General features: G+C 43.6%; 1 protein-coding gene across 1 annotated transcript in view; it reads right to left on the reverse strand.

The window, feature by feature from the left end:
- Positions 1–711: 711 nt before the first annotated feature.
- Positions 712–23072, reverse strand: part of LOC138353483 (beta-1,4-glucuronyltransferase 1-like) — a 73738-nt gene continuing 51377 nt past the window's right edge. The window contains exons 3-6 of the mRNA XM_069306454.1: positions 19692–19896; positions 16715–16914; positions 8445–8606; positions 712–1023 (exon numbers count right to left, since the gene is read on the reverse strand). Coding sequence (XP_069162555.1) covers positions 826–1023; positions 8445–8606; positions 16715–16914; positions 19692–19896 — 765 coding nt within the window. The 3' untranslated portion in view covers positions 712–825. The remainder of the gene's footprint in view (positions 1024–8444; positions 8607–16714; positions 16915–19691; positions 19897–23072) is intronic.

A 23072-nucleotide genomic window follows, 5' to 3' on the forward strand; every position in this document is an offset into this window, starting at 1 on the left:
AGGTGCTCAGTGTCCCATGACGCTGTGAAGTGCTCAGTGTCCCATGATGCTGTGAGGTGCTCAGCGCCATGACGCTGTGAGGTGCTCAGTGTCCCATGACGCAGTGAGGTGCTCAGTGTCCCATGATGCTGTGAGGTGCTCAGTGTCCCATGACGCAGTGAGGTGCTCAGTGTCCCATGACGCTGTGAGGTGCTCAGAGTCACATGACACTGTGAGGTGCTCAGAGTCACATGACACTGTGAGGTGATCAGTGTTCCATGACACTGTGAGGTGCTCAGTGTCCCATGACACTGTGAGGTGCTCAGAGTCACATGACACTGTGAGGTGTTTAGAGTCACATAACACTGTGAGGTGCTCAGAGTCACATGACACTGTGAGGTGCTCAGTGTCACATGACACTGTGAGGTGCTCAGTGTCACATGACACTGTGAGGTGCTCAGTGTCACATGACACTGTGAGGTGCTCAGTGTCACATGACACAATCAATATTGATTCGTGCATTAAGAAGCATAGTTTTGCTCTAGAAAACGTCTTGGTTGGAGACGGCAGTGCTCCTGCCGCAGTCCCGCTATCTACAGACATCCCTGATCAGACACAATAAAACAAAATATAAAAAGACAATAAAAACTTTTATTTCACATAAAATACACTCCTGAAATGCTTCTACAAATGTGAGAATAATCTGTGTATAGCACATGAGCCTCACATGCATACACTCTTGACAAAGTCACTCCATACACTATTGATAATGGCACATCCATACACTATTGAGAACATCACTCCATACACTACTAGTAATGTCACTCTGTCTCTCCAACTCTGTTGTCATATAGAACAATTTTTGCCGGAGCCGAAGAGGACATCGTATTGATGCTGGATCTTGTTGTGGATTAAGATGTTCTGGGGGCCCACAACTGCCCCTCTGGCAGGCTCCGTGCGGTACACCTTGATGCCCGGCCGGTGCACGAGGAAGGCGTTGTCCAGCACGTGGAACTCGTAGTCGTGCAGGCACATGATGTATGCCTGGTGGGGTGGGCAGGAGGAGACAAAGGTTAAAGGCATCACAAGGTCATGAAGTATATATATTCGTGGTAATGAACTATTATTGCTGTATATATTTACATAAGTGACTTTACCTTCTTGTTGTTCCTTGAAAATTGTCCACATTCAGATTGTTGCTAATTTCAGTTTTATTTGGGCTATTAGACTTCTTCAAGTGCGTATCTAACGTTACTTGAAGCAGAAAAGGTGAAGAAGTAGAACCAAACAAAACTGATGCAAACATGTATGTGATTGCACTGTTTGGATCACTAGGATCCCTGAACCATAAGAACTTCTTGTAGCAAACTGAAACTCACTTTAATGTGGATATCTCAAGGATTGTGCTCTTATCTTCCCCTACGTTTTGTGTATTTTAATGTGAACGTCTAATACCTGAAATTTATTTGACCAAACTTTGTGTCATTAGTAGTTTATTTACAGGATATTGTAAGTAACAACAAAGCTTTTATTACTAGCTTGAGCTCCCTCACTGTGCATAAATATACAGTGATGACACTTCGAGTGTAACACGCCTCTCACGGGTGACACACCTCTCAAGGGTGACACGCCATTCAAGGGTGACCGTCATGTGTGGGTGAGTAAACACATGTCAGTGCATGGTTGTGATCATCTAGTCCAGTAAAGTGTAAATGAGGTCTCATTCTTACCATTTAGAGTGATAGGACCGTGTTTTTCTGCCAATGGTATTGTTTAGCTGTTGAAAGCGACACTTTAGATTAACGTAATGTAGCTTCATGTCAAAGTGTATTAATGAGTAAGTTTATTGAACCAATTTATTTTGCTGTACACGTGTCTTTCCGTCATCCCTTTTTCTGAGTACTGCCCCATTATTTTCTGTTATTAAATTATTGCTACTTGTTTTAATTGGGTTGGCTCAGGGTATCAAGACCCCATAGCCTCAACTAATGAATACAAATTCGGTGTGATAATTCATTAGTTTATTTACTAGATTGCTTAAGCAATTGAGGGACTAACGACGGTGACCTAGTATGCTGGGTTGGTGATGAGAGTTGACCAGAACCTTACATCTGGTGTGTCCACCAGGGGGCCCTGGCAGTTGCAAGCCCCACACCTTGACACCTGAGATACAGTGGACCTCGGCAGTTGCTCTCGCCTGTTGTTATTCTCTGCAACGTGACCTCATGCAGTGTGACCACCACCGGTGTTGGTGCAGTCCCATGCAATTGCAGGTTGTTGTAGGAAGAAAACAATAAAAAATAAATACCCTCACACCGATGTAGACTGGAAAAGAAGACGTGTTTGGTACGCCTGGCATACCGATTCGCTCGAGTGAGTCACACAAGTATCATGCTCTCAGATATCGGCGGATGGTTGGAAAGTTTATTACAGAAAAACTCATACAGAAGAGCCCAGTATCATGGGACCATCCACAAGGAGCAGGCAATTGACTAAATGAGGATCACTCAGTCACGTAGTAGTTGTGGACGTTGCTAGACACAGATAATTGGTTATTACAAGGGGCAAGTTGATTATGATGGATGAATATTTCCTCGCCAGGTTGAGGCCGAGGGACTGAAAGGATCCCTTACGGTGAACCTCCAACCAGTGCAGAAGGTGGACATATACTTCACCTGTCAGCAGTAGTCTTTTGTTGGAGCTTATTTAGTTAAGTACTTCGCTGTTAATTGTCTGATTTTGATAAATGCTTTTCTTTACTTCGGCCTCAGTGACCAGGATTCTGTTCAAATTTTGCATTACAGCTTTAGTTTGAGTAAATTTGACAAAAATTTGTGTTTCAGTCATCTGTGTTCCATATCTCTACCACCTACCGAGGCCTAAAGAGCTGATTGTTTCTAATCTGACACATAGGGTCAACGGAGACATTATCACTGTGGGATGGATTTTGGGGAGTTCACTACAAGGCCGCTTCACAGTTCGAGCCTCAAGATTACACAAAGGTGGTGGCAGACTTGGCGACTGGTCAAAACATCAGACTCCAGGCCAGAAGGTCAGGCATTATAGCTCCCTCAGTACCATCACCAGCACAAGACCCTGCCTTGCGGTCTCATCTGGAAGAGACAGTGGACGAAGGAGATGCGAAGCTTTCATCCCTTTCAGGTATAACAGGCATAGACAAGCATGAATTAGAGTAGTATGGATTCGAGTAATAGTCAGTGAGTACTAGGAGTGGGAACCCCACCTGAGGTCGGGTTCCAGGTCCCTCCATTCTGTCCAGGAGCGCTGGGCCGTTTATGGGTATTAACTGGAGTTCTTTCTGGTCATCAGTTCTGAAAAGGGGATTGTGCATCACAACGTGCATCAAATTAATAATGACCCAATTAGTATCGATAACCTCTAGAAGCTCATAAAGCAGTTAATCTCACTATGTGCGAATCCAAGTCAAATGCCGATAGTTTCAGAAAGACAACCACGTTATTTACTTGATTTGGAGTCTAAGGTGAGAAACTACGATAGAACCGCGCTCCTAGCCACCACATCAAGAGTCCACCTTCATGCTCCGAGTCACTACATCAAGAGTCCACCTTCATGCTCCGAGTCACTACATCAAGAGTCCACCTTCATGCTCCGAGCCATCACATGAAGCGCCCTACAACCTGTGCGTCTCAAGTGTACCTCACGTGTACCTGCACGCTGTTATGTCAAACAATAAACCTGACACATGTGGGAGTGCTTGTGGGAGAAGACTGCCATCTATGCCTTCCACCAGCCCAGCTATGCCATGCCTGAGTCCGTGTAGCTAATACAGCCTCATCCAGCTGTTAATTTAAGGAAATATGTATTGGAAGTGAATGTGTCAACGCTAGCCGACTGAAAGTATAAAATCTCTACTATTTGTGTCAAGCGAAACCTTGTGTTGCTCTCGGTGATTTGTCTGTGAAACGTTTGTCTGTGTGGTAAATGCTCTCCAGACCTGTTGAGCACACTCGGGGACTTGAGTTAGAAGAGATTCGCCATCAGCATGAAGCAGCTATGGTAACAGTTAAACAGACGTATGAGCAGATGCTGAAGGAAGAACAGCAGCGCTGTCGTTGTCATCGCGAAGAACATAGTGAGTATATGAGTATAGTGACCTGGACAGTAACCCACAGTCAGCAGCCAGGACTGAGAGCAGTACAGTGAGCGAGACTCACACACCTGGTGACTTAAATACCACCACTCGTCTAGCTAGTGGGTTTGATATATCACAACTAGGACTTGCGGAACTGGAAAGCCTTTTAAAAACAGTGCTTCCAAATCCCTTAAAACAGAATTCATAAATAGAATTCATAAATAAATATGAATTCATAAATCTCGCACAGAATTCATAGTCAAAAAATTCATACCAGAGACAGTGTATTGCAGCTGTATTGCCTTGCAGCCAGCTGCATCACAGAACTTAGAGGGATACCAGGAGTGATACAAAGCAAAGCAAAGGGACAGTAAATTACACAAACACACATATAAGCTCTTGTGGACTAAAAATTAGATATCAAGTATGGATCCCTCCACAAACTCTCCCAATACATCGGTGCTTCGTATCCTCAGTTGGAACATAGCATCACTCAGGAAAAGACTTCCTGATCACCACAAAGTGACGACCGAGCCCATTGATGTCGTCTGCCTTCTGGAGTGCAGAGTTCCCACCAGGTCTCCACCCCCCTAAATTACTCTCCTTTGCTGTCTATAACCTTAAATCCAGTCACTCTTGTATTTTGTATGTTAAGAAGTCCCTTCCTCACCAGCCACTCCCAGCCAAGTCAACCAAAGGGCTTCAGTATCATGGTGTGAGGATCTACGTGGGGAACTCTGCTCTCAATATCTTTAACCTGTATGCTCCTAGTAATAAGTTTAATTATACTGACCTTCCTATCTGTATTCAGACTGAGCCTACCATCATTACAGGTGATTATAACGCTAGACTTAGGAATATTGGTAATTCATAGCTCAGTAATCGTAACGGCAACCAACTGTTGTCACTATTAGGTAGTCACAATGATGCACAGATTGTGGGTGGCCTTAAACCGACGCATATCTATGGAGGTATTCTTGATCTATGTCTCGGTTTCAACGTCTCCCACACCGTCTGCGTCTCTTTAATAGTGTCAGATATGGCGTCTATTTAAGCAAAGCTTAAATAGACGGAAGCTCTATTTAACACAAAAGCAACAATTTTGTTGCTTATGTGTCAGAATGGTACAGTTCATCTGAGCCTTCTTCAGTTGAAGATTTTAACAATGAACTCACAGGTACTATCGAACAGTTTATAGAATCACTTAATCCATCGTCCAGGCCACGTAACCCAAATTACGCTTTTGCCTATTATAATGATTCCAAATTATATACAGTAAAACGCACTGCCAGAAGAATTGGACTAACTTATAGAAGGACCCGCACTGCTGAAATGCTTAAGCTCTACGTATGGTAGAGCTGAGGCAGACAGACTGGGAAACTTTTGTCATCGATCTCAATTCCCACACGCAACTAAGCCGGGCATGGAAGGATATAAACAAGATTAAAGGGAAAAAAGCTGCAGAGATCTCGCACCCTAATCATCTGCACAGAGCAAATGAGCTTATTGATGCTTGGGCCACAATTTCCAGCTTTGACAGGCTTCCTCTACTCACACAGAATGAGTTAAATAATAGATATGCTGATAGAATAAGGCTCCTTGACTTAATGCTTCATCAAGAGGATGACTGACATGTTTTTTTACTGAAGAGGATGTAGACTGCTCTACATAAAGGCAAAGCTACATCACCCGGGGAGACTGGAGTTACCGTCTTCTTTACAGAATTAGTAACGTGTTGTATCCCTAGATATATGGCTTCATGCATGGAAAGAGTGTACGTCAATGTATTACCACCTTCCTCACCAGAGGAAGGTGGTAATACAATGCACTTCTATACTCAGCAATGTTACGGTGCCCTCTCCTTATTTCTCCCCAATGCCAGTGTTAAGAGTCATATTCTCGTACCTTGCAGGTTCACTCCTCAGATGCAAGGAGTCATTTGATATAAGAGGCTACCAAATAGATTACTTATTTATGGAGAAATTATCATTTATAAGATTTGCAGGTAAGGGGGCTTATGCCCCTAACACTTGAGGGGCGAGAGAGAGAGGCACAGCCACAGCATGAGGAGCAGGAGAGGGAGGCGCAGCAGCAATATAAGGGACCAGAGAGAGAGGCACGTAAGGTTCAGCTCCAGATGCGCCGAGCCGAGGTAGAAGTGAACAAGGAGGTCGAGCTGAGACGTGTTGAACACGGGCTAGTCTCGGTACCTGCACGCCGGGACGACCTCAAGGCAAGGAAGCACGACCTACCAACCTTTGAATCTCTAGAGGCCGAGGCTTTCTTCAACCATTTCAAGAGGATAGCAACATTGAAGAAATGGCCGGAAGAGGATTGGTATGCGTTGGTGCAGAGCAGACTGAACGGTGAAGCGAGAGAGGCTTATAACATGTTAGACACTGAGGAGTGCGCCAGGTACGACACAATCACGAAGGCGGTGCTCCACTCATACAGACTGACTCCGGAGGTCTACCGGAAACGTTTTCGTGAGTGCAAAAGAGCATCGGGGAGGTCGTATGCTGAGACTGCTTGTGGCATGGAGCGTAAGTTTCTCAGGTGGCTGAAAGCCGAAGAGGTGGAAACGATGGAGGACCTGAAGTAATTGATTGTGATGGAAAAGTTCATGTCGATGCTCCATCCAGAACTCAAGGTCAGAGTGAAAGAGGCAGGAATTAAGGACCTTAAAGCTGCCGTGGACAGAGCCGACATGCTGGAGGAGGCACTACATGCAGGCGATGAGTCACAATAACGTGGCAAAAGTATGTTGACCAGATCACACACTAGAAGGTGAAGGGACGACGAGGTTTCGGTCCGTCCTGGACCATTCTCAAGTCGATTGTGTCGTCGAAGAAACCGAAACATCGTCGTCCCTTCACCTTCTAGTGTGTGGTCTGGTCAACGAGGCACTACATCTCCGTAGGGAGGGACTGCCCTGACACTCGCCTTACCCATGGTTTGGAGGGAACTTCAAGAGTTCAGGAAGAGCGAGGACGGGCGGGGCTCTCTCAAGAGCTTACCCAGTGAAGTGAACCCCCGGTTCAGGAGCTCGAGGGACGCTGGGAGGAGGCCCCAATGTGTGAGTGGCGGACCTAACTCTGTAGCAGGAGCTACTGCCAGAGAACCGACGACGGGGAGTTCAAAGAGGACCCAGGGTACGTCTGCCGTTGGTGCTACCAGGGTGACTGGTAGTGGGTCGCCCAGGGGAGGCGGCCGATGCTTTAATTGTGGAGGTCGGGGACTCTGTGCTCGAGAATGTGGCCGACCCAAGCACGGTGGTAACGTGGCTTTCGTAAGAGTAGGAAGCGAGGAAGCCAACGACACCCGAGGTAAGATGCCAGTGATGAGGGAGAAGAGGATTCACCCCTTTGTATGAGGGAACGGTGAAGATAAGAGTGCAACTGGCACTTTAAGTCTTTTAATTTATCAGCACATTTAATACAAAAGATAATCAGTTCAGTTCATTTCAGTTAATAGTAATAATAAATATCCTTTCTTAATTAATTCAGACGCGATCCAGCCTCTCTCGTAATACGTCACATTCTTTACGCAATCGTTAAAAAAAATACAATATATTAGCAAGAAATATGGCAGAATAATACTGACATTTTCTGTGCCTCGGTCTTGATAATAAAGTCTGTCACTCGAGTCTGTGTTACTGGGTAGACTAAACAGTTGCATTTCTTACGGAGTGACTCAACGAGAGAAAATTAATAACTGCTTGAAATAATCTGTGGCAAATAACCTGGGAGTAATTCGACCTTATTTCGTAGTGTAATGATTTTTTTATAATATTTAATTAACTAGTTCATGATGACGAAGTCTGGCAAAGTATTTTATGGAAGATTGTCCATGAGGGACAAGGAGTTACGGACGCCAGATGAAGGAAGGTTGCATAAACACAGAGAACTCTCAGCTCGTGTTCATTATCAGTGCTCAAGAAATCTTTCTCATTGGAAAGATATATATATATATATACGCCTTGAAGTGTACCCAACTTCTCAGTGAACATACACAAAGTTTATTCTAGTCCTGAGGAGAGAGAGAGAGACAGTGAGAGAGACAGTGAGAGAGAGTGAGAGAGAGAGAGAGAGAGAGAGAGAGAGAGAGAGAGAGAGAGAGAGAGAGAGAGAGAGAGAGAGAGAGAGAGAGAGAGAGAGAGAGAGAGAGAGAGAGAGAGAGAGAGAGAGAGAGAGAGAGAGAGAGAGAGAGAGAGAGAGAGAGAGAGAGAGAGAGAGAGAGAGAGAGAGAGAGAGAGAGAGAGAGAGAGAGAGAGAGACATACAGAAAAGAGTGAGAGACAAAAAGGAGTGAGAGACAAAGAGGGAAAAGAGAGTGGCATAATTTGTACTAACCTGAGTCATTTTGTCACTCTTGCCTTCCCAGGTGAGTCTCTCATCATAGAGAGGGTCGAGGTTGGTGCCCACGAAGAAAGGCTCCCAGGACTGGAAGGGCGGCGTTCGTTTACCAATTTGGAATACAGTCATGCCTGGCTTCACTGGGGCCTCCAACCACTCCTTCCAGAAAATGTAGTTTGAATATTTATATGAATTACTTTACATTAATGCGTTTTTTTAAACATGATTCAATGAGATGTGGATTATTTAACGATTAAATGTTTTGGTGAAGACTGCTGATATTAAAAAGGAAAAAAATGATGCTACTATAGCACTTAAAAAGACTATTGACAACTTTTCCAGCAATTGTTGACAGGTTGCCGACCAGCATCACACACACACACACACACACACACACACACACACACACACACACACACACACACACACACACACACACACACACACACAAAACATGTGTGTGGCCGCAGCTTGACCAACAGAGAGGGTAATGTTTATGTGGCTGCCAAGGACGGTCTACGAGTACAGTCCCACACCAGTTGTCTGCCATTCCTCCACAGGTGTAGTGTGATTCCATCCAGTTGACCAGCAAAGTCAGAAAAGTGATGGGATATTAGAAGACGAGGCTCTCTCCCTACTGGACGCTGGGCAGAGGAAAGGCTCTACTTGATGATGGCTCCACATCTGCTTTGCCACAAACACACTTACATAGAGTGTGGATTAGAACAGCAAGGCAGCTGCAATACAAAGCCACTGCAGATCAAGAAATGTATACCTGTCACATAGGGAATGCCAAAAGGAAATCCACTGCATGGGGAGCATATATGGTTGAGAGGTGAGCATGTTGCTGGGTATTGTTGTTGTCTCCAGCAAAGTTGTAGTCTCTTTGTCCACGATGGGGCTGTTCCAGGTGGATAGTTTGTTGATTTTTGGTAGTGTTGGTCTGATTGCTGTGGTTGCCAGGATATCCCAATTAGTGATGCATTCTGTTCAGTATGTGTCATGTATTACTGTAAGTCACCTAAATTATCAGGTAAAATTTCCATCATCAGGTCATCTGATGCTGAAGGGAGAGACAGGAAGGATGAAACAGCAATTTGGGTAACAATATGGACACCAAGGCCACCGAGTCTGACTGGAAGAGTTTCTTGTTTAATCTGACAGTCATTAAGGGGAAGGTTGGCAGCTATTTCTAACACGATTTTCTTAATAGAAACTACCAAAAGTTTGTAACTGTTCCTGGACGATCTGCAATCGTCCAAGAACAGTTACAAACTTTTGGTGATTTCTTTTAAGAAATCCCCTTGCTGGACACCTTCTCTTGATCTGATTTCATGTTTGCCAGAGAATAACTTTGATTCACTACTGTAGCACGATAGAATGAATGGGCAAAGAGGACGGAAGTGGCAATATACAACACGGAGCACTGCATCTCTTCGGACCGTGTTGAAGGCATTTATAAAGTCCAGTTTGATTAGAGACTTTCGGTCAGAGATGTTGCCGATGTATGCTCGTTCTGAACGAGCGGCAGCTTCACAATCTTGTGGACCACCAATTGAAGTTGATTTGGCTTCACCAATTGAGCCGCTAGTTGGTTGATAATGCCTGAACAACGAAGCGTAAGATAATGTTGCCAACCGTGATTGGCATGGCCCCGTCTATCTTATTAAGTGTACAGCGGTAAGCACCAAAAAATAAAAAGTGGGTTGATGACCTCTGGTATACCATTATGAACGTGTTGACAAGTCTTATGAGTTCCGTAAGAAGACCTCGTGCAGCATCACCAAGTACCGGGCTTAGCCATTGCTTGACATGTTGGCATTTTTTCTTGTAAAGCCACCTGGTAACCTAGGTGGAAAATAATAGGTGTCATTATAGATTTCAGGTTCGCCAACAACTAATGGGTCTAATCTGGTGTCATATGCTCATGGTATGATATTGTTTCGTACGAGTGTGAGTGTCTGTTCTGTAGAGCTTCTGCTGTGGCAGAATTGTGTGAAGACATTTCTTCATGGCTGGGGATGACTCGAATAGTGCCTGCTGTATTTCCTTGTTAAATTTTACATTTTGATTTGTGCTCTGATGTTGGAAGTTTTCAATATGTTTTTGTTACAAATTTAGTTGTTGGTGTTTTTTGCTGGATGAGGCAGGCGAACTTGGTTATCTTCTCTTGGGTATTCATAGACAGCCTTAATGACCGTAGGTGAAAGTGATGTGTTTCCTCCTTGGAGAGACGAAGATATAAAAAAGAGGATATAATGACATGTTAGAATAGTTTCTGGAGTATTATTGACTTAGATTTGAGAGTTTGGCTATTGTTTTGCGGCGGGATGCTTTTTGGAATATATGTTAATGTTGTAGCAGATGCAGGCTTGTTCGCATTTGTGTTCCACACGTGTGCCCCAAAGAATGAGGTGATTTGATAAAAAACTATGCCCAAGATTACCTTCAGAGTGCCTGCGGGATGATGGAGAATTAGCCTCGGCTATCATCATCTTTTGTCCGGTCGTGATGATCGAGTGGTTAAGGTGTCCTGTACACTATTTGCAGAGTGCTCCTGGCAGTATGGGTTCAAGTCACTTCTGGGGTGTGAGTTTTCAGATGCGTATATGACTGGAATCACAATGCGGATTCAGAGCTGGCAGGTCCACCATCAACATGGTCTTTTCCCTCAGACAACTACAGGAGAAATGCAGGGAACAGAAGCAGCCACTCTTCGTAGCCTTCATAGATCTGACGAAGGCCTTCGACCTCGTCAGCAGGGATGGCCTGTTCAAGATCCTCCCCAAGATCGGATGCCCACCCAGGCTCCTCAGCATCATCAGATCTTTCCATGAGAACATGAGGGGCACCGTGGTCTTTGATGGCCTAACATCAGACGCCTTTGACATCCGAAGTGGAGTAAAGCAGGGCTGCGTACTGGCTCCAACCCTATTCGGGATTTTCTTCGCAGTTATGCTGCGGCACGCCTTCGGATCTGTCACGGAAGGCATTTACCTCCGGACCAGGTCGGATGGAATGCTCTTTAACCTCGCCAGGCTGAGAGCCAAGACGAAGGTTCGGCTGAGGTGTCTGTGCGACTTCCTTTTTGCCGACGACGCAGCAGTCACTGCCCACTCAGCTGAAGACCTCCAACGGCTCATAACCCGCTTCAGCGAGGCCTCTCAGGCTTTCGGACTCACCATCGGTCTGAAGAAAACACAAGTCATGGGACAAGGAGTGGACTCCCCACCTGACATCGGCATCTCTGATTCCAAACTGGAAGTCGTTCACGACTTCGTGTACCTGGGCTCCACAATCTCTGACTCCCTCTCTCTTGATACGGAGCTAAACAAACGCATCGGTAAGGCATCTACTACCATGTCCAGACTGACAAAGAGAGTGTGGGCCAACAATAGGCTAACTGAGTATACTAAGATTCAGGTTTACAGATCCTGTGTCCTGAGCACTCTCCTTTATGGCAGTGAGTCTTGGACACTCCGTGCCCGTCAGGAAAGACAGCTGAATGCCTACCACATGCGCAGCCTTAGACACATCTTGGACATCACCTGGCAGGACAAGGTGACAAACAACAACGTCTTGGGGAGAGCAAGAATCACCAGCATGTACACAATGATGAAACAGAGACGAATGCGCTGGCTCGGGCACGTTGTGCGAATGGGCGACGGCAGGATCCCTAAGGATCTCCTGTACGGAGAGCTGAGGCAGGGAAAGCGTCCAACAGGCAAGCCCCAGCTACGGTACAAAGACGTATGCAAAAGGGACCTGAAAGCCAAGGACGTCGATCTTGTTATATGGGAGACACTGGCTGCAGACCGTTCAGCCTGGAGGCAGTCTGTTCAAAGAGGTCTCTCCAAGTTCGAAGAGTCACTTGCCAAGGAATTGGAGGCTAAGAGACAGAGAAGGAAAGCCGGTAGCCAGGAAGACGGACCAGAATCGGACTTCGTTTGTGCTCGGTGTGGGATGGACTGCCACTCTCGGATTGGCCTCATCAGTCACACCAGATGCTGCACCAGGATTAGACAACTAGGGCGCAACTCCATAGTCTCCCGAGACTGAAGGATGCCTACTACTACTACTACTATATGACTGGTGACCATTCACACTTGTTTGCATTTGTGTTCCTCACGCGTGCCCCAAAGAATGAGGTGACTTGATAAAATACTATGTCCAAGACAACCATCAGAGTGCCAGCGAGATGAAGGAGAATTAGCCTCGGCTACCATCATCTTTTGTCCGGTCGTGGTCGAGTGGTTAAGGTGTCCTGTACACCAGTTGCAGAGTGCTCCTGGCAGAATGGGTTCGAGTCACTTCTGGGGTGTGAGTTTTCAGTTGCATATATGACCATTAAGGCTTGTTCGCATTTGTGTTCCTCACGTGTGCCCCAAAGAATGAGTTGATTTGATAAAATGCTATGCACAAGATTACCATCTGGGTGCTGGCGGGGGGGGGGGGGGGGGTGGTGGTTCAAATAGCTTCGGCAATCACCTCCTTATATCGGGTCGAGATGGTCAAGTGGATTAAGGCGTCTTGTACAAACCAGTTGCGTTGCTCCTGGCAGTATGGGTTCGAGTCACTTCTGGGGTGTGAGTTTTCAGTTGCATATAGTCCTGGGGACCATTCAGGCTTGTTCGCATCTCTGTTCCTCATGTGTGCCTCAAAGAATGAGGTGATTTGATAAAATGCTATGCCCAAGATTACCATCCGGGTGCCGGCGGGGGGCTGGTTCAAATAGCTTTGGCTATCACCTCTTTATGTCCGGTCGAGATGGTCAAGTGGATTAAGGCGTCCTGTACATACCAGTTGCCTTGCTCCTGGCCGTATGGGTTCGAGTCACTTCTGGGGTGTGAGTTTTCAGTTGTATATAGTCCTGGGACCATTCAGGCTTGTTCGCATTTGTGTTCCTCACGTGTGCCCCAAAGACTGAGGTGATTTGATAAAATGCTATGCCCAAGATTACCATCCGGGTTGTCGGGAGGGTCTTTCAAATAACTTCGCCTATCACCTCCTTATGTCCGGTTGAGATGGTCAAGTGGATTAAGGCGTCCTGTACATACTAGTTGCATTCCTCCTGGCAGTATGGGTTCGAGTCACTTCTGGGGTGTGAGTTTTGAGTTGCATATAGTCCTGGGGACCATTCAGACTTGTTCACATTTGTGTTCCTCTCGTGAGCCCCAAAGAATGAGGTGATTTGATAAAATGCTACGCCCAAGATTACCATCCGGGTTGGCGGGAGGGTCTTTCAAATAGCTTCGGCTATCACCTCCTTATATCCGGTCGAGATGGTCAAGTGGATTAAGATGTCTTGTACATACCAGTGGCGTTGCTCCTGGCAGTATGGGTTCGAGTCACTTCTGGGGTGTGAGTTTTCAGTTGCATATAGTCCTGGTGACCATTCAGGCTTGTTCGCATTTGTGTTCCTCACGTGTGCCCCAAAGAATGAGGTGATTTGATAAAATGCTATACCCAAGATTACCATCCGGGTGCCGGCAGAGGGGTGGTTCAAATAGCTTCGGCTATCACCTCCTTATGTCCGGTCGAGATGGTCAAGTGGATTAAGGCGTCCTGTACATACCAGTTATGTTGTTCTTGGCAGTATGGGTTCGAGTCACTTCTGGGGTTTGAGTTTTCAGTTGCATATAGTCCTGGGGACCATTCAGGCTTGTTCGCATTTGTGTTCCTCACGTGTGCCCCAAAGAATGAGGTGATTTGATAAAATGCTATGCCCAAGATTACCATCCGGGTTGGCGGGAGGGTCTTTGAAATAGCTTCGGCTATCACCTCCTTATGTCCGGTCGAGATGGTCAAGTGGATTAAGGTGTCCTGTACATACCAGTTGCGTTGCTCCTGGCAGTATGGGTCCGAGTCACTTCTGGGGTGTGAATTTTCAGTTGCGTATAGTCCTGGGGACCTTTCAGGTTTGTTCGCATTTGTGTTCCTCACGTGTGCCCCAAGGAATGAGGTGATTTGATAAAATGCTATGCCCAAGATTACCATCCGGGTTGGCGGGAGGTTCTTTCAAATAGCTTCGGCTATCACCTCCTTTTGTCTGGTCGAGATGGTCAAGTGGATTAAGGCATCCTGTACATACCAGTTGCGTTGCTCCTGGCAGTATGGGTTCGAGTCACTTCTGGGGTGTGAGTTTTCAGTTGCATATAGTCCTGGGGACCTTTCAGACTTGTTCGCATTTGTGTTCCTCACATGTGCCCCAAAGAATGAGGTGATTTGATAAAATGCTATGCCCAAGATTACCATCCAGGTGCTGGCGGGGGGGGGGGGGTTCAAATAGCTTCCGCTATCACCTGCTTATGTCTGGTCGAGATGGTCAAGTGGATTAAGGCGTCCTGTACATACCCGTTGCGTTGCTCCTGGCAGTATGGGTTCGAGTCACTTTTAGGGTGTGAGTTTCAGTTGCATATAGTCCTGGGTCCCTTTAGACTAGGTCCCTTTATTTGCATAGAGTGTTTACATAGGTTAAGTTTGACTCTAGGGATATCAAAGAGATATTTATGTCTGGTGTGGTGGGCATGTGTTCTATTACATCTGTCCAGGAAGAGTTTCAGAACAGAGTTTGCACTTAGAAAAAGGGTTTTATAAACGTAATTTACACAAGAGAATGTATGGAGTGAATTTATGTTTAACATGTTTAGGGATTTGAACTGGGGAGCTGTGTGTTGTCTGAAGACAGAGTTAGTTATTGTCCTGATAGAAGATTTTTGCTGGATGATGATGGGCTTGAGGTAATTTGCAGAGGTTGAACCCCAAGCACAGATACCATAAGTAAGATAGGAATAGATAAGTGCATATTAGAACGAGAGGAGAGCAGAGTATGGTACATAATATCTGATCTTAGAGAGTATACCAACTATTTTAGAACCCTTTTTGATAATGTGTTGTATATGGGTGCTGAAGTTGAGTCTCTTGTATAAGTACAGGCCAAGTAACTTTCCATAATTTTTATTGCTAATGTTTACATTATCTATCTGAAATTGAATTGCATTTGTTGATTTGTTTCCAAATATGATATAGTAGGTCTTTTCTATGTTTAATGTGAGTTTGTTGGTTGACATCCACAAGTGGACTTTTTGAATTCATTGTTTAAAACATTATTTAACATGAGTGGGTTGGGGTCAGAGTAGATGAGAGTAGTATCATCAGCAAACAGTATAGGTTCAAGCATGTTAGAGACATTAGGGAGATCATTGATGTATATAAGAAACAGAAGGGGTCCTAGGATGCTGCTCTGGGCATCCCTACAGTTAGTGGTAGTGTAGGAGAGGTTATATCATTGATGGCTACATATTGGTGTCTGTCACTAAGATAGGATCGGATATAGTTCAGATCAAGGCCACGGATTCCATAATGGTGGAGTTTAAGTAAAAGGTAGTTATGGTTAACAGTATCAAAGGCCTTTCTAAGATCTATGAAGAGTCCAATCGGAAACTCACTTTTGTCAAGGGCTGAGTAGATCAAGTCAAGCAGACTAACAATTGTATCATTGATACTATCTTGGGAGCGGAAGCACAATTGACAGGGATTTAGCATATTGAATTTTACGAGAGAGGAGTATAGCTGTTTGTAAATAATTTTTTCAAATATTTTTGATAATATAGATAGATTCAATATGGGTCTGTAATTATTTATATCTGCCGTGTTACCTCCTTTATGAACTGGCGTTACTCTTGCTTTTTTAAGGATATCAGGGAAGGTATGACACTAAGGATTTATTGAACAGCAATGCTATGGGTGGTGCAAGGGCATGGGAGGCAGTCTTGAAACCATCCATGGTATTTCACTAATGTTCCCCAGTTTTGGTTTTTAGCGAGTGAATGATGGACACAACATCTGATGGGCTGACTACTTACACAACACATCCAACTGGTTACACTAGACTCAGATACCAATCATGACTCTGGCTTCAAACTTCCTATTCTAGTGTAACACTGGTCCTAGAGACCATCCACAACATACTTGAAACTGACCCAAATCACTACATGCTTCTAACTTGCACGTGGAGGTTACGTAACTCTAACATGGCAGAACCTACTAGCCGACCGACCTCCCACTTGCAAATGAAGTGTGAGATGTTTACTCAGTGTATTCGTGGTATATCCAACGTAGCATATATTTCGGAGCTGTCTCAAAAAATGCATTTGTATCGATAAACTACATTAGTACATCCTTTTCAGGACACTTGAAGCCTGCGAAAGAAACTCCCTACCTAACACATGGAGTGAGTTCACAGCACTTCATATCCTAGTACTCACCTGTGATCCAGGTATACTGTGACAAGCAGAACAAACATTCTTATGGAATGGAGCAGCGTCACCTTTGTGGAGCAAACCGAGCAGCTCATTCTTCGTCTCTGGAATGCTGATATTCTCTTTGACTTCGAAAACAGAGAACACGAACACTCGCGGGAATGTTGTATTTGACACATCAGGTTTTTTCAACATTGTGAGGAAGTCTGAAACAGATTCAAACCATTTTATATGCTTCATATTATATATATATATATATATATATATATATATATATATATATATATATATATATATATATGTCGTACCTAATAGCCAGAACGCACTTCTCAGCCTACTATGCAAGGCCCGATTTGCCTAATAAGCCAAGTTTTCCTGAATTAATATATTTTTTCTAATTTTTTTCTTATGAAATGATAAAGCTACCCATTTCATTATGTATGAGGTCAATTTTTTTTTATTGGAGTTAAAATTAACGTAGATATATGACCGAACCTAACCAACCCTACCTAACCTAACCTAACCTATCTCTACCGGTTAGGTTAGGTTAGGTAGCAGAAAAAGTTAGGTTAGGTTAGGTTAGGTAGGTTTGGTAGTCGAAAAAACATTAATTCATGAAAACTTGGCTTATTAGGCAAATTGGGCCATGCATAGTTGGCTGAGAAGTGCGTTCCGGCTATTAGGTACGACATATGTCTATATATATATATATATATATATATATATATATATATATATATATATATATATATATATATATATATATATATATATATATATATATATGTATATATATATATATATATATATATGTCGTACCTAGTAGCCAGAATCCACTTCTCAGCCTACTATGCAAGGCCCGATTTGCCTAATAAGCCAGGTTTTCATGAATTAATATATTTTCTCAATTTTTTTTCTTGTGAAATGATAAAGCTACCCATTTCATTATGTATGAGGTCAATTTTTTTTATTAGAGTTAAAATAAACGTAGATATATGACCGAACCTAACCAACCCTACCTAACCTATCTTTATAGGTTAGGTTAGGTTAGGTAGCCGAAAACGTTTGGTTAGGTTAGGTTAGGTAGGTTAGGTAGTAGAAAACCAATTATTTCATGAAAATTTGGCTTATTAGGCAAATTGGGCCTTGCATAGTAGGCCGAGAGGTGCGTTCTGGCTACTAGGTACGACATATATATATATATATATATATATATATATATATATATATATATATATATATATATATATATATATATATATTGTGACGATAGTCTCCTTCAAGAGATTGAGCCTGCTCTTCCCTCCACAAATACGTCGCAACAAATATATATAACTACTATGGAAGAAATGTCCAACAACGACAACAACACCAGCAAGGTTTGCCAGAGCGCAAAACGTATGCAGCCAGGGACACCTGTTCAGACTCAAACCGCCAAACTACCTGTTGATCGCTGCCGGCTCCTCGCTGATTGGTCGCCGGTCTGGCTGCAACTGCACTCGCCCCCCCATACTACTTGATGTCTGGGGTCGCCACGACCTCAGACCTCAGAATATTCAGTGCTTCCACGGTTAACACTTCTCCCGGCTAGACGTTAGCGTGTACTGAGAGAGGTGGTAGCTTAAAGCCAATATTCCAGCACCTCACATTTATTTTTGTATTGCACTTCTTGTTATTTTGTCTTAACGTAACTTTTCATTGTGTCATTTAATTATTCTTATTCTTTTGATTGATTGATTTTATTATACGAATTTGTTTGCCCATTTTTCCATGTTTTGATTTATTTAACGTAATTAAAATTTCATTGTTAAAGTTTACTTGTGTTTTGTGTGTCTTCTCCTTACCTTACCACAGACGAAGTTCCAGTTTTTTTCTATTTTTTTTTATAACTATGTGACGAGGCATTACCCCTAGCCTTAAACAGCCGAACACCAACGCGTTACCGTCACAATATATATATATATATATATATATATATATGACAGTGTTAGACCATGGAGGAAAATTGAAACAGGAATAAGGAAATTCCTGTTTTAATTTTCCTCCGTGGTCTGACACTGTCACATTTTTAATCACGTGTTTATTTTCGTGATATATATACACACACACACACACACACACACACACACCAGAACGTAGAACGTAGCCAGAACGTACTTCTCGGCCTACTATGCAAGGCCCGATTTGCCTAATAAGCCAAGTTTTCCTGAATTTATATATTTTTCAATATTTTTTTCTTATGAAATGATAAAGCTAACAATTTCAATATGTATGAGTTAATTTATTTTAAATTTGAGTTAAAACTGGCATAGATATACGACCGAACCTAACCAACCCTACCTAACCTAACCTATCTTAACCTACCCTAAACAAACACAATTATCTCAATAATTTATGTTCTTAATATAATTTAATAATAATAATAATTCAAATAAACTAATTGGAAACAATTTATTGAAAATAAAGAAAATCACTCGGCCTATTAGGCAAATCGGGCCTTGCATAGTAGGCCGAGAAGTGCGTTTTGGCTACTAGGTACGACATATATACATATATATATATATATATATATATATATATATATATATATATATATATATATATATATATATATATATATATACACACAAGAGTTCTTACATTCTTTTCAAGCCACTAGCACGCATAGGGTTTTGGGTAAGTCCTTAATCCTTTAAATTTCCCTGGAATACGACCCGCCAATTCGTTTAACAACCAGGTACCCATTCACTGCTGGGTGAACAGAGGCTACAGTTAAAGATTAGCGCCCAGTCAATCCGCCCCGGCCAGGATAGGAACCCGACTAATTATAACTTTTCTTATGATGTCTTGCTGCCATTGCTACTGTTGCTGGTATTATCATGGCTGATTCTAGTGTTGCTGCTGGTATTACCACCGCTGATGCTGGTGTTGGCGCTGTATCTGTTGTTATCAATGTTATTTAATTAATGTATAGACGCCTCACCTGGGATAAAGTCGACTGAGGGATAAAGTTCCACATCTGCTGGGAAGACGAAGTAGGTGCGAGCGGCCAGCCTGGCGATATTCCTCGCCACATTGATGGGGTAGAGGAGCTTGTTGTGGGCCCTGTAGGTGGTGACGTTGGTCAGGTTGGGGGCCCCCGCCTGGCAGTTTACCCGCCTGCGCAACATCTCCTCCCTCGAGGGAATCTGGGTAGCAAGGAGACGGCAGTTACAAGACAGAGACAAAAATGGTGACGAAACCACACATCAGAAGATGGAGAAACGTCGTCGTATGTCAAATTCGATGATATATGACCTGATATTGGTCCAGGATGGACTAAAACGTCGTCGATGTGTATGGGGCAAATAACAAAGTCAGTAGACTAACAAATGTTGTCACAGCTAGTATAAGACTTGGCTACAAGTATCTCTGGCAGTTCGGCTTGTATAGGGATCTAGATGAAGTAAAGTGTAAAGTGTGTGGACATAGGCAGGGACACACACTCGAACACTATATCTTGGATTGTTGTAAAATTGAGCCTTTTAGAGATAAATCTAAGCTCACTCTGTATGATATGGCAACCTATCTTATTACCATCTTGAGGTTATCTTGAGATGATTTCGGGGCTTTAGTGTCTCCGCGGCCCGGTCCTCGACCAGGCCTCCACCCCCAAGGAAGCAGCCCGTGACAGCTGACTAACACCCAGGTACTACCTATTTTACTGCTAGGTAACAGGGGCATAGGGTGAAAGAAACTTTGCCCAATGTTTCTCGCCGGCGCCTGGGATCGAACCCAGGACCACAGGATCACAAGTCCAGCGTGCTGTCGGCTCGGCCGACCGGCTCCTTAATGGATAAATTACCTGAAATCCTTGCACTGTACCCACATTTCGCTTCCAGTAGATGAACGACATATGAGATTCAGAAACAAGTGGTGTATTGTGAGGACTAATAATAAACAGAAGCTCCCCTATGACTCTGTAATATCCCCATTGGCCAAACTATTATGTATTAGCGATAAGACCTACCAATAATGTATGATGACTTACTGTAAATATGTAGCTCTTGTAATAGCACTCTCTCTGTAACTAGCTAACATTGTAACTATAAGGTGTGAAGGATAGAAGAAATTGTTTAGGTAATAATCTAAGATGAGGTCTGATAAAGACCTTTTGTGCCCTCTGTCATGCTTTTGCGCTACCGCTCACAGGATGAGTATGGGGTGCACAATAAACTAGCCGCCTTCGGCAGCAACAATCAAATCATCGTCGATTATCCATCTTCTGATTTGTGGTTTGGTCATCATATCTTCTGCCACGTTATTACGACTCATCATCTGCATAAAGAAAAAAATGGTTTAGTGTATTGATATCACGTCAATTCTAACACCAGAGGAGCATCCGAACATAATTACATTGGCAGTTGAACGGGAACCTCTAAAACAAATATTGTTTAGTTGGGTTGCTTTGTACATTCCTCATTAGAAGTATAATGGTGCCTATAAAGCCTTTTCGGGATCCCTTTTCGCCATTTAAGATATAGGGACAGGGGGTTTGTTACTGTGAGGGCATGAAATTCCCAGCTAGTTTTTCTAGACTGGGCTAGAGTGTATGGTGCACTCTAGCGCTCTAGTGCTCTAGAGACAAGAAGTTCACCCATGCCCTATATGCCCAGGTGGCATGTTGCTATCGCCGTTATCGCCGTGTAATCATTAATTTCCTTATCACTACGGTGACCCTGCTATCGTGAATCATACCTGGATCCAATTTGCGTGATCGTGGAACAATTATTAAGGAAACGAATTGAGAAAATAATCTGAATGAGTGAACACGTGCTCAGCCGAGGCACGAGGCAGCCTCGTTGTGATCTGACGTTATTGATAACATTCGTGGTCGTCTGTTATATTTACTATGATAACTGGCAAGAGGTGGAATCGGGTACCTGGTTACCTGGTTGATGGGGTTCTGGGAGTTCTACTCCCCAAGCCCGGCCCGAGGCCAGGCTTGACTTGTGAGAGCTTGGTCCACTAGGCTGTTGCTTGGAGCGGCCCGCAGGCCCACATACCCACCACAGACCGGTTGGTCCGGCACTCCTTGGAGGAATAAATCTAGTTTCCTCTTGAAAACGTCCACGGTTGTTCCGGCAATATTTCTTATGCTTGCTGGGAGGACGTTGAACAACCGCGGACCTCTGATGTTTATACAGTGTTCTCTGATAGTGCCTATGGCACCTCTGCTCTTCACTGGTTCTATTCTACATTTTCTTCCATATCGTTCACTCCAGTACGTTGTTATTTTACTATGTAGATTTGGTACTTGGCCCTCCAGTATCTTCCAGGTGCATATTATTTGATATCTCTCTCGTCTTCTTTCTAGTGAGAACATTTGGAGGGCTTTGAGACGATCCCAATAATTTAGGTGCTTTATTGCGTGCCGTATATGTTTTCTGTATTCCCTCTATTTCAGCAATCTCTCCTGCTCTGAAGGGGGAAGTGAGTACTGAGCAGTACTCAAGACGGGACAACACAAGTGACTTGAAGAGTACAACCATTGTGACGGGATCCCTGGATTTGAAAGTTCTCATAATCCATCCTATCATTTTTCTGGCTGTCGCAATATTTGCTTGGTTATGCTCCTTAAACGTTAGGTCGTCAGACATTATTATTCCCAAATCCTTTACATTCTCTTTTCCTACTATGGGTACATTTGATTGTGTTTTGTACTCTGTATTATGTTTAAGGTCCTCATTTTTACCGTACCTGAGTACCTGGAATTTATCACTGTTAACATAAGAACATAAGAACATAAGAACAAAGGTAACTGCAGAAGGCCTATTGGCCCATGCGAGGCAGCTCCTATTCTATAACCACCCAATCCCACTCATATACTTGTCCAACCCGTGCTTGAAACAATCGAGGGACCCCACCTCCACAATGTTACGCGGCAATTGGTTCCACAAATCAACAACCCTGTTACTGAACCAGTATTTACCCAAGTCTTTCCTAAATCTAAACTTATCCAATTTATACCCATTGTTTCGTGTTCTGTCCTGTGTTGATACTTTTAATACCCTATTAATATCCCCCCGGTTATGTCCATTCATCCACTTGTAAACCTCTATCATGTCACCCCTAACTCTTCGCCTTTCCAGTGAATGCAACTTAAGCTTTGTTAATCTTTCTTCATATGAAAGATTTCTAATTTGGGGAATTAACTTAGTCATCCTACGCTGGACACGTTCAAGTGAATTTATATCCATTCTATAATATGGCGACCAAAACTGAACTGCATAATCTAAATGGGGCCTAACTAGAGCAAGATATAGCTTGAGAACCACACCAGGTGTCTTGTTACTAACGCTGCGATTAATAAATCCAAGTGTCC

The sequence above is a fragment of the Procambarus clarkii genome, chromosome 58 (assembly GCF_040958095.1).
Source record: "Procambarus clarkii isolate CNS0578487 chromosome 58, FALCON_Pclarkii_2.0, whole genome shotgun sequence".
NCBI lineage: Eukaryota > Metazoa > Arthropoda > Malacostraca > Decapoda > Cambaridae > Procambarus > Procambarus clarkii.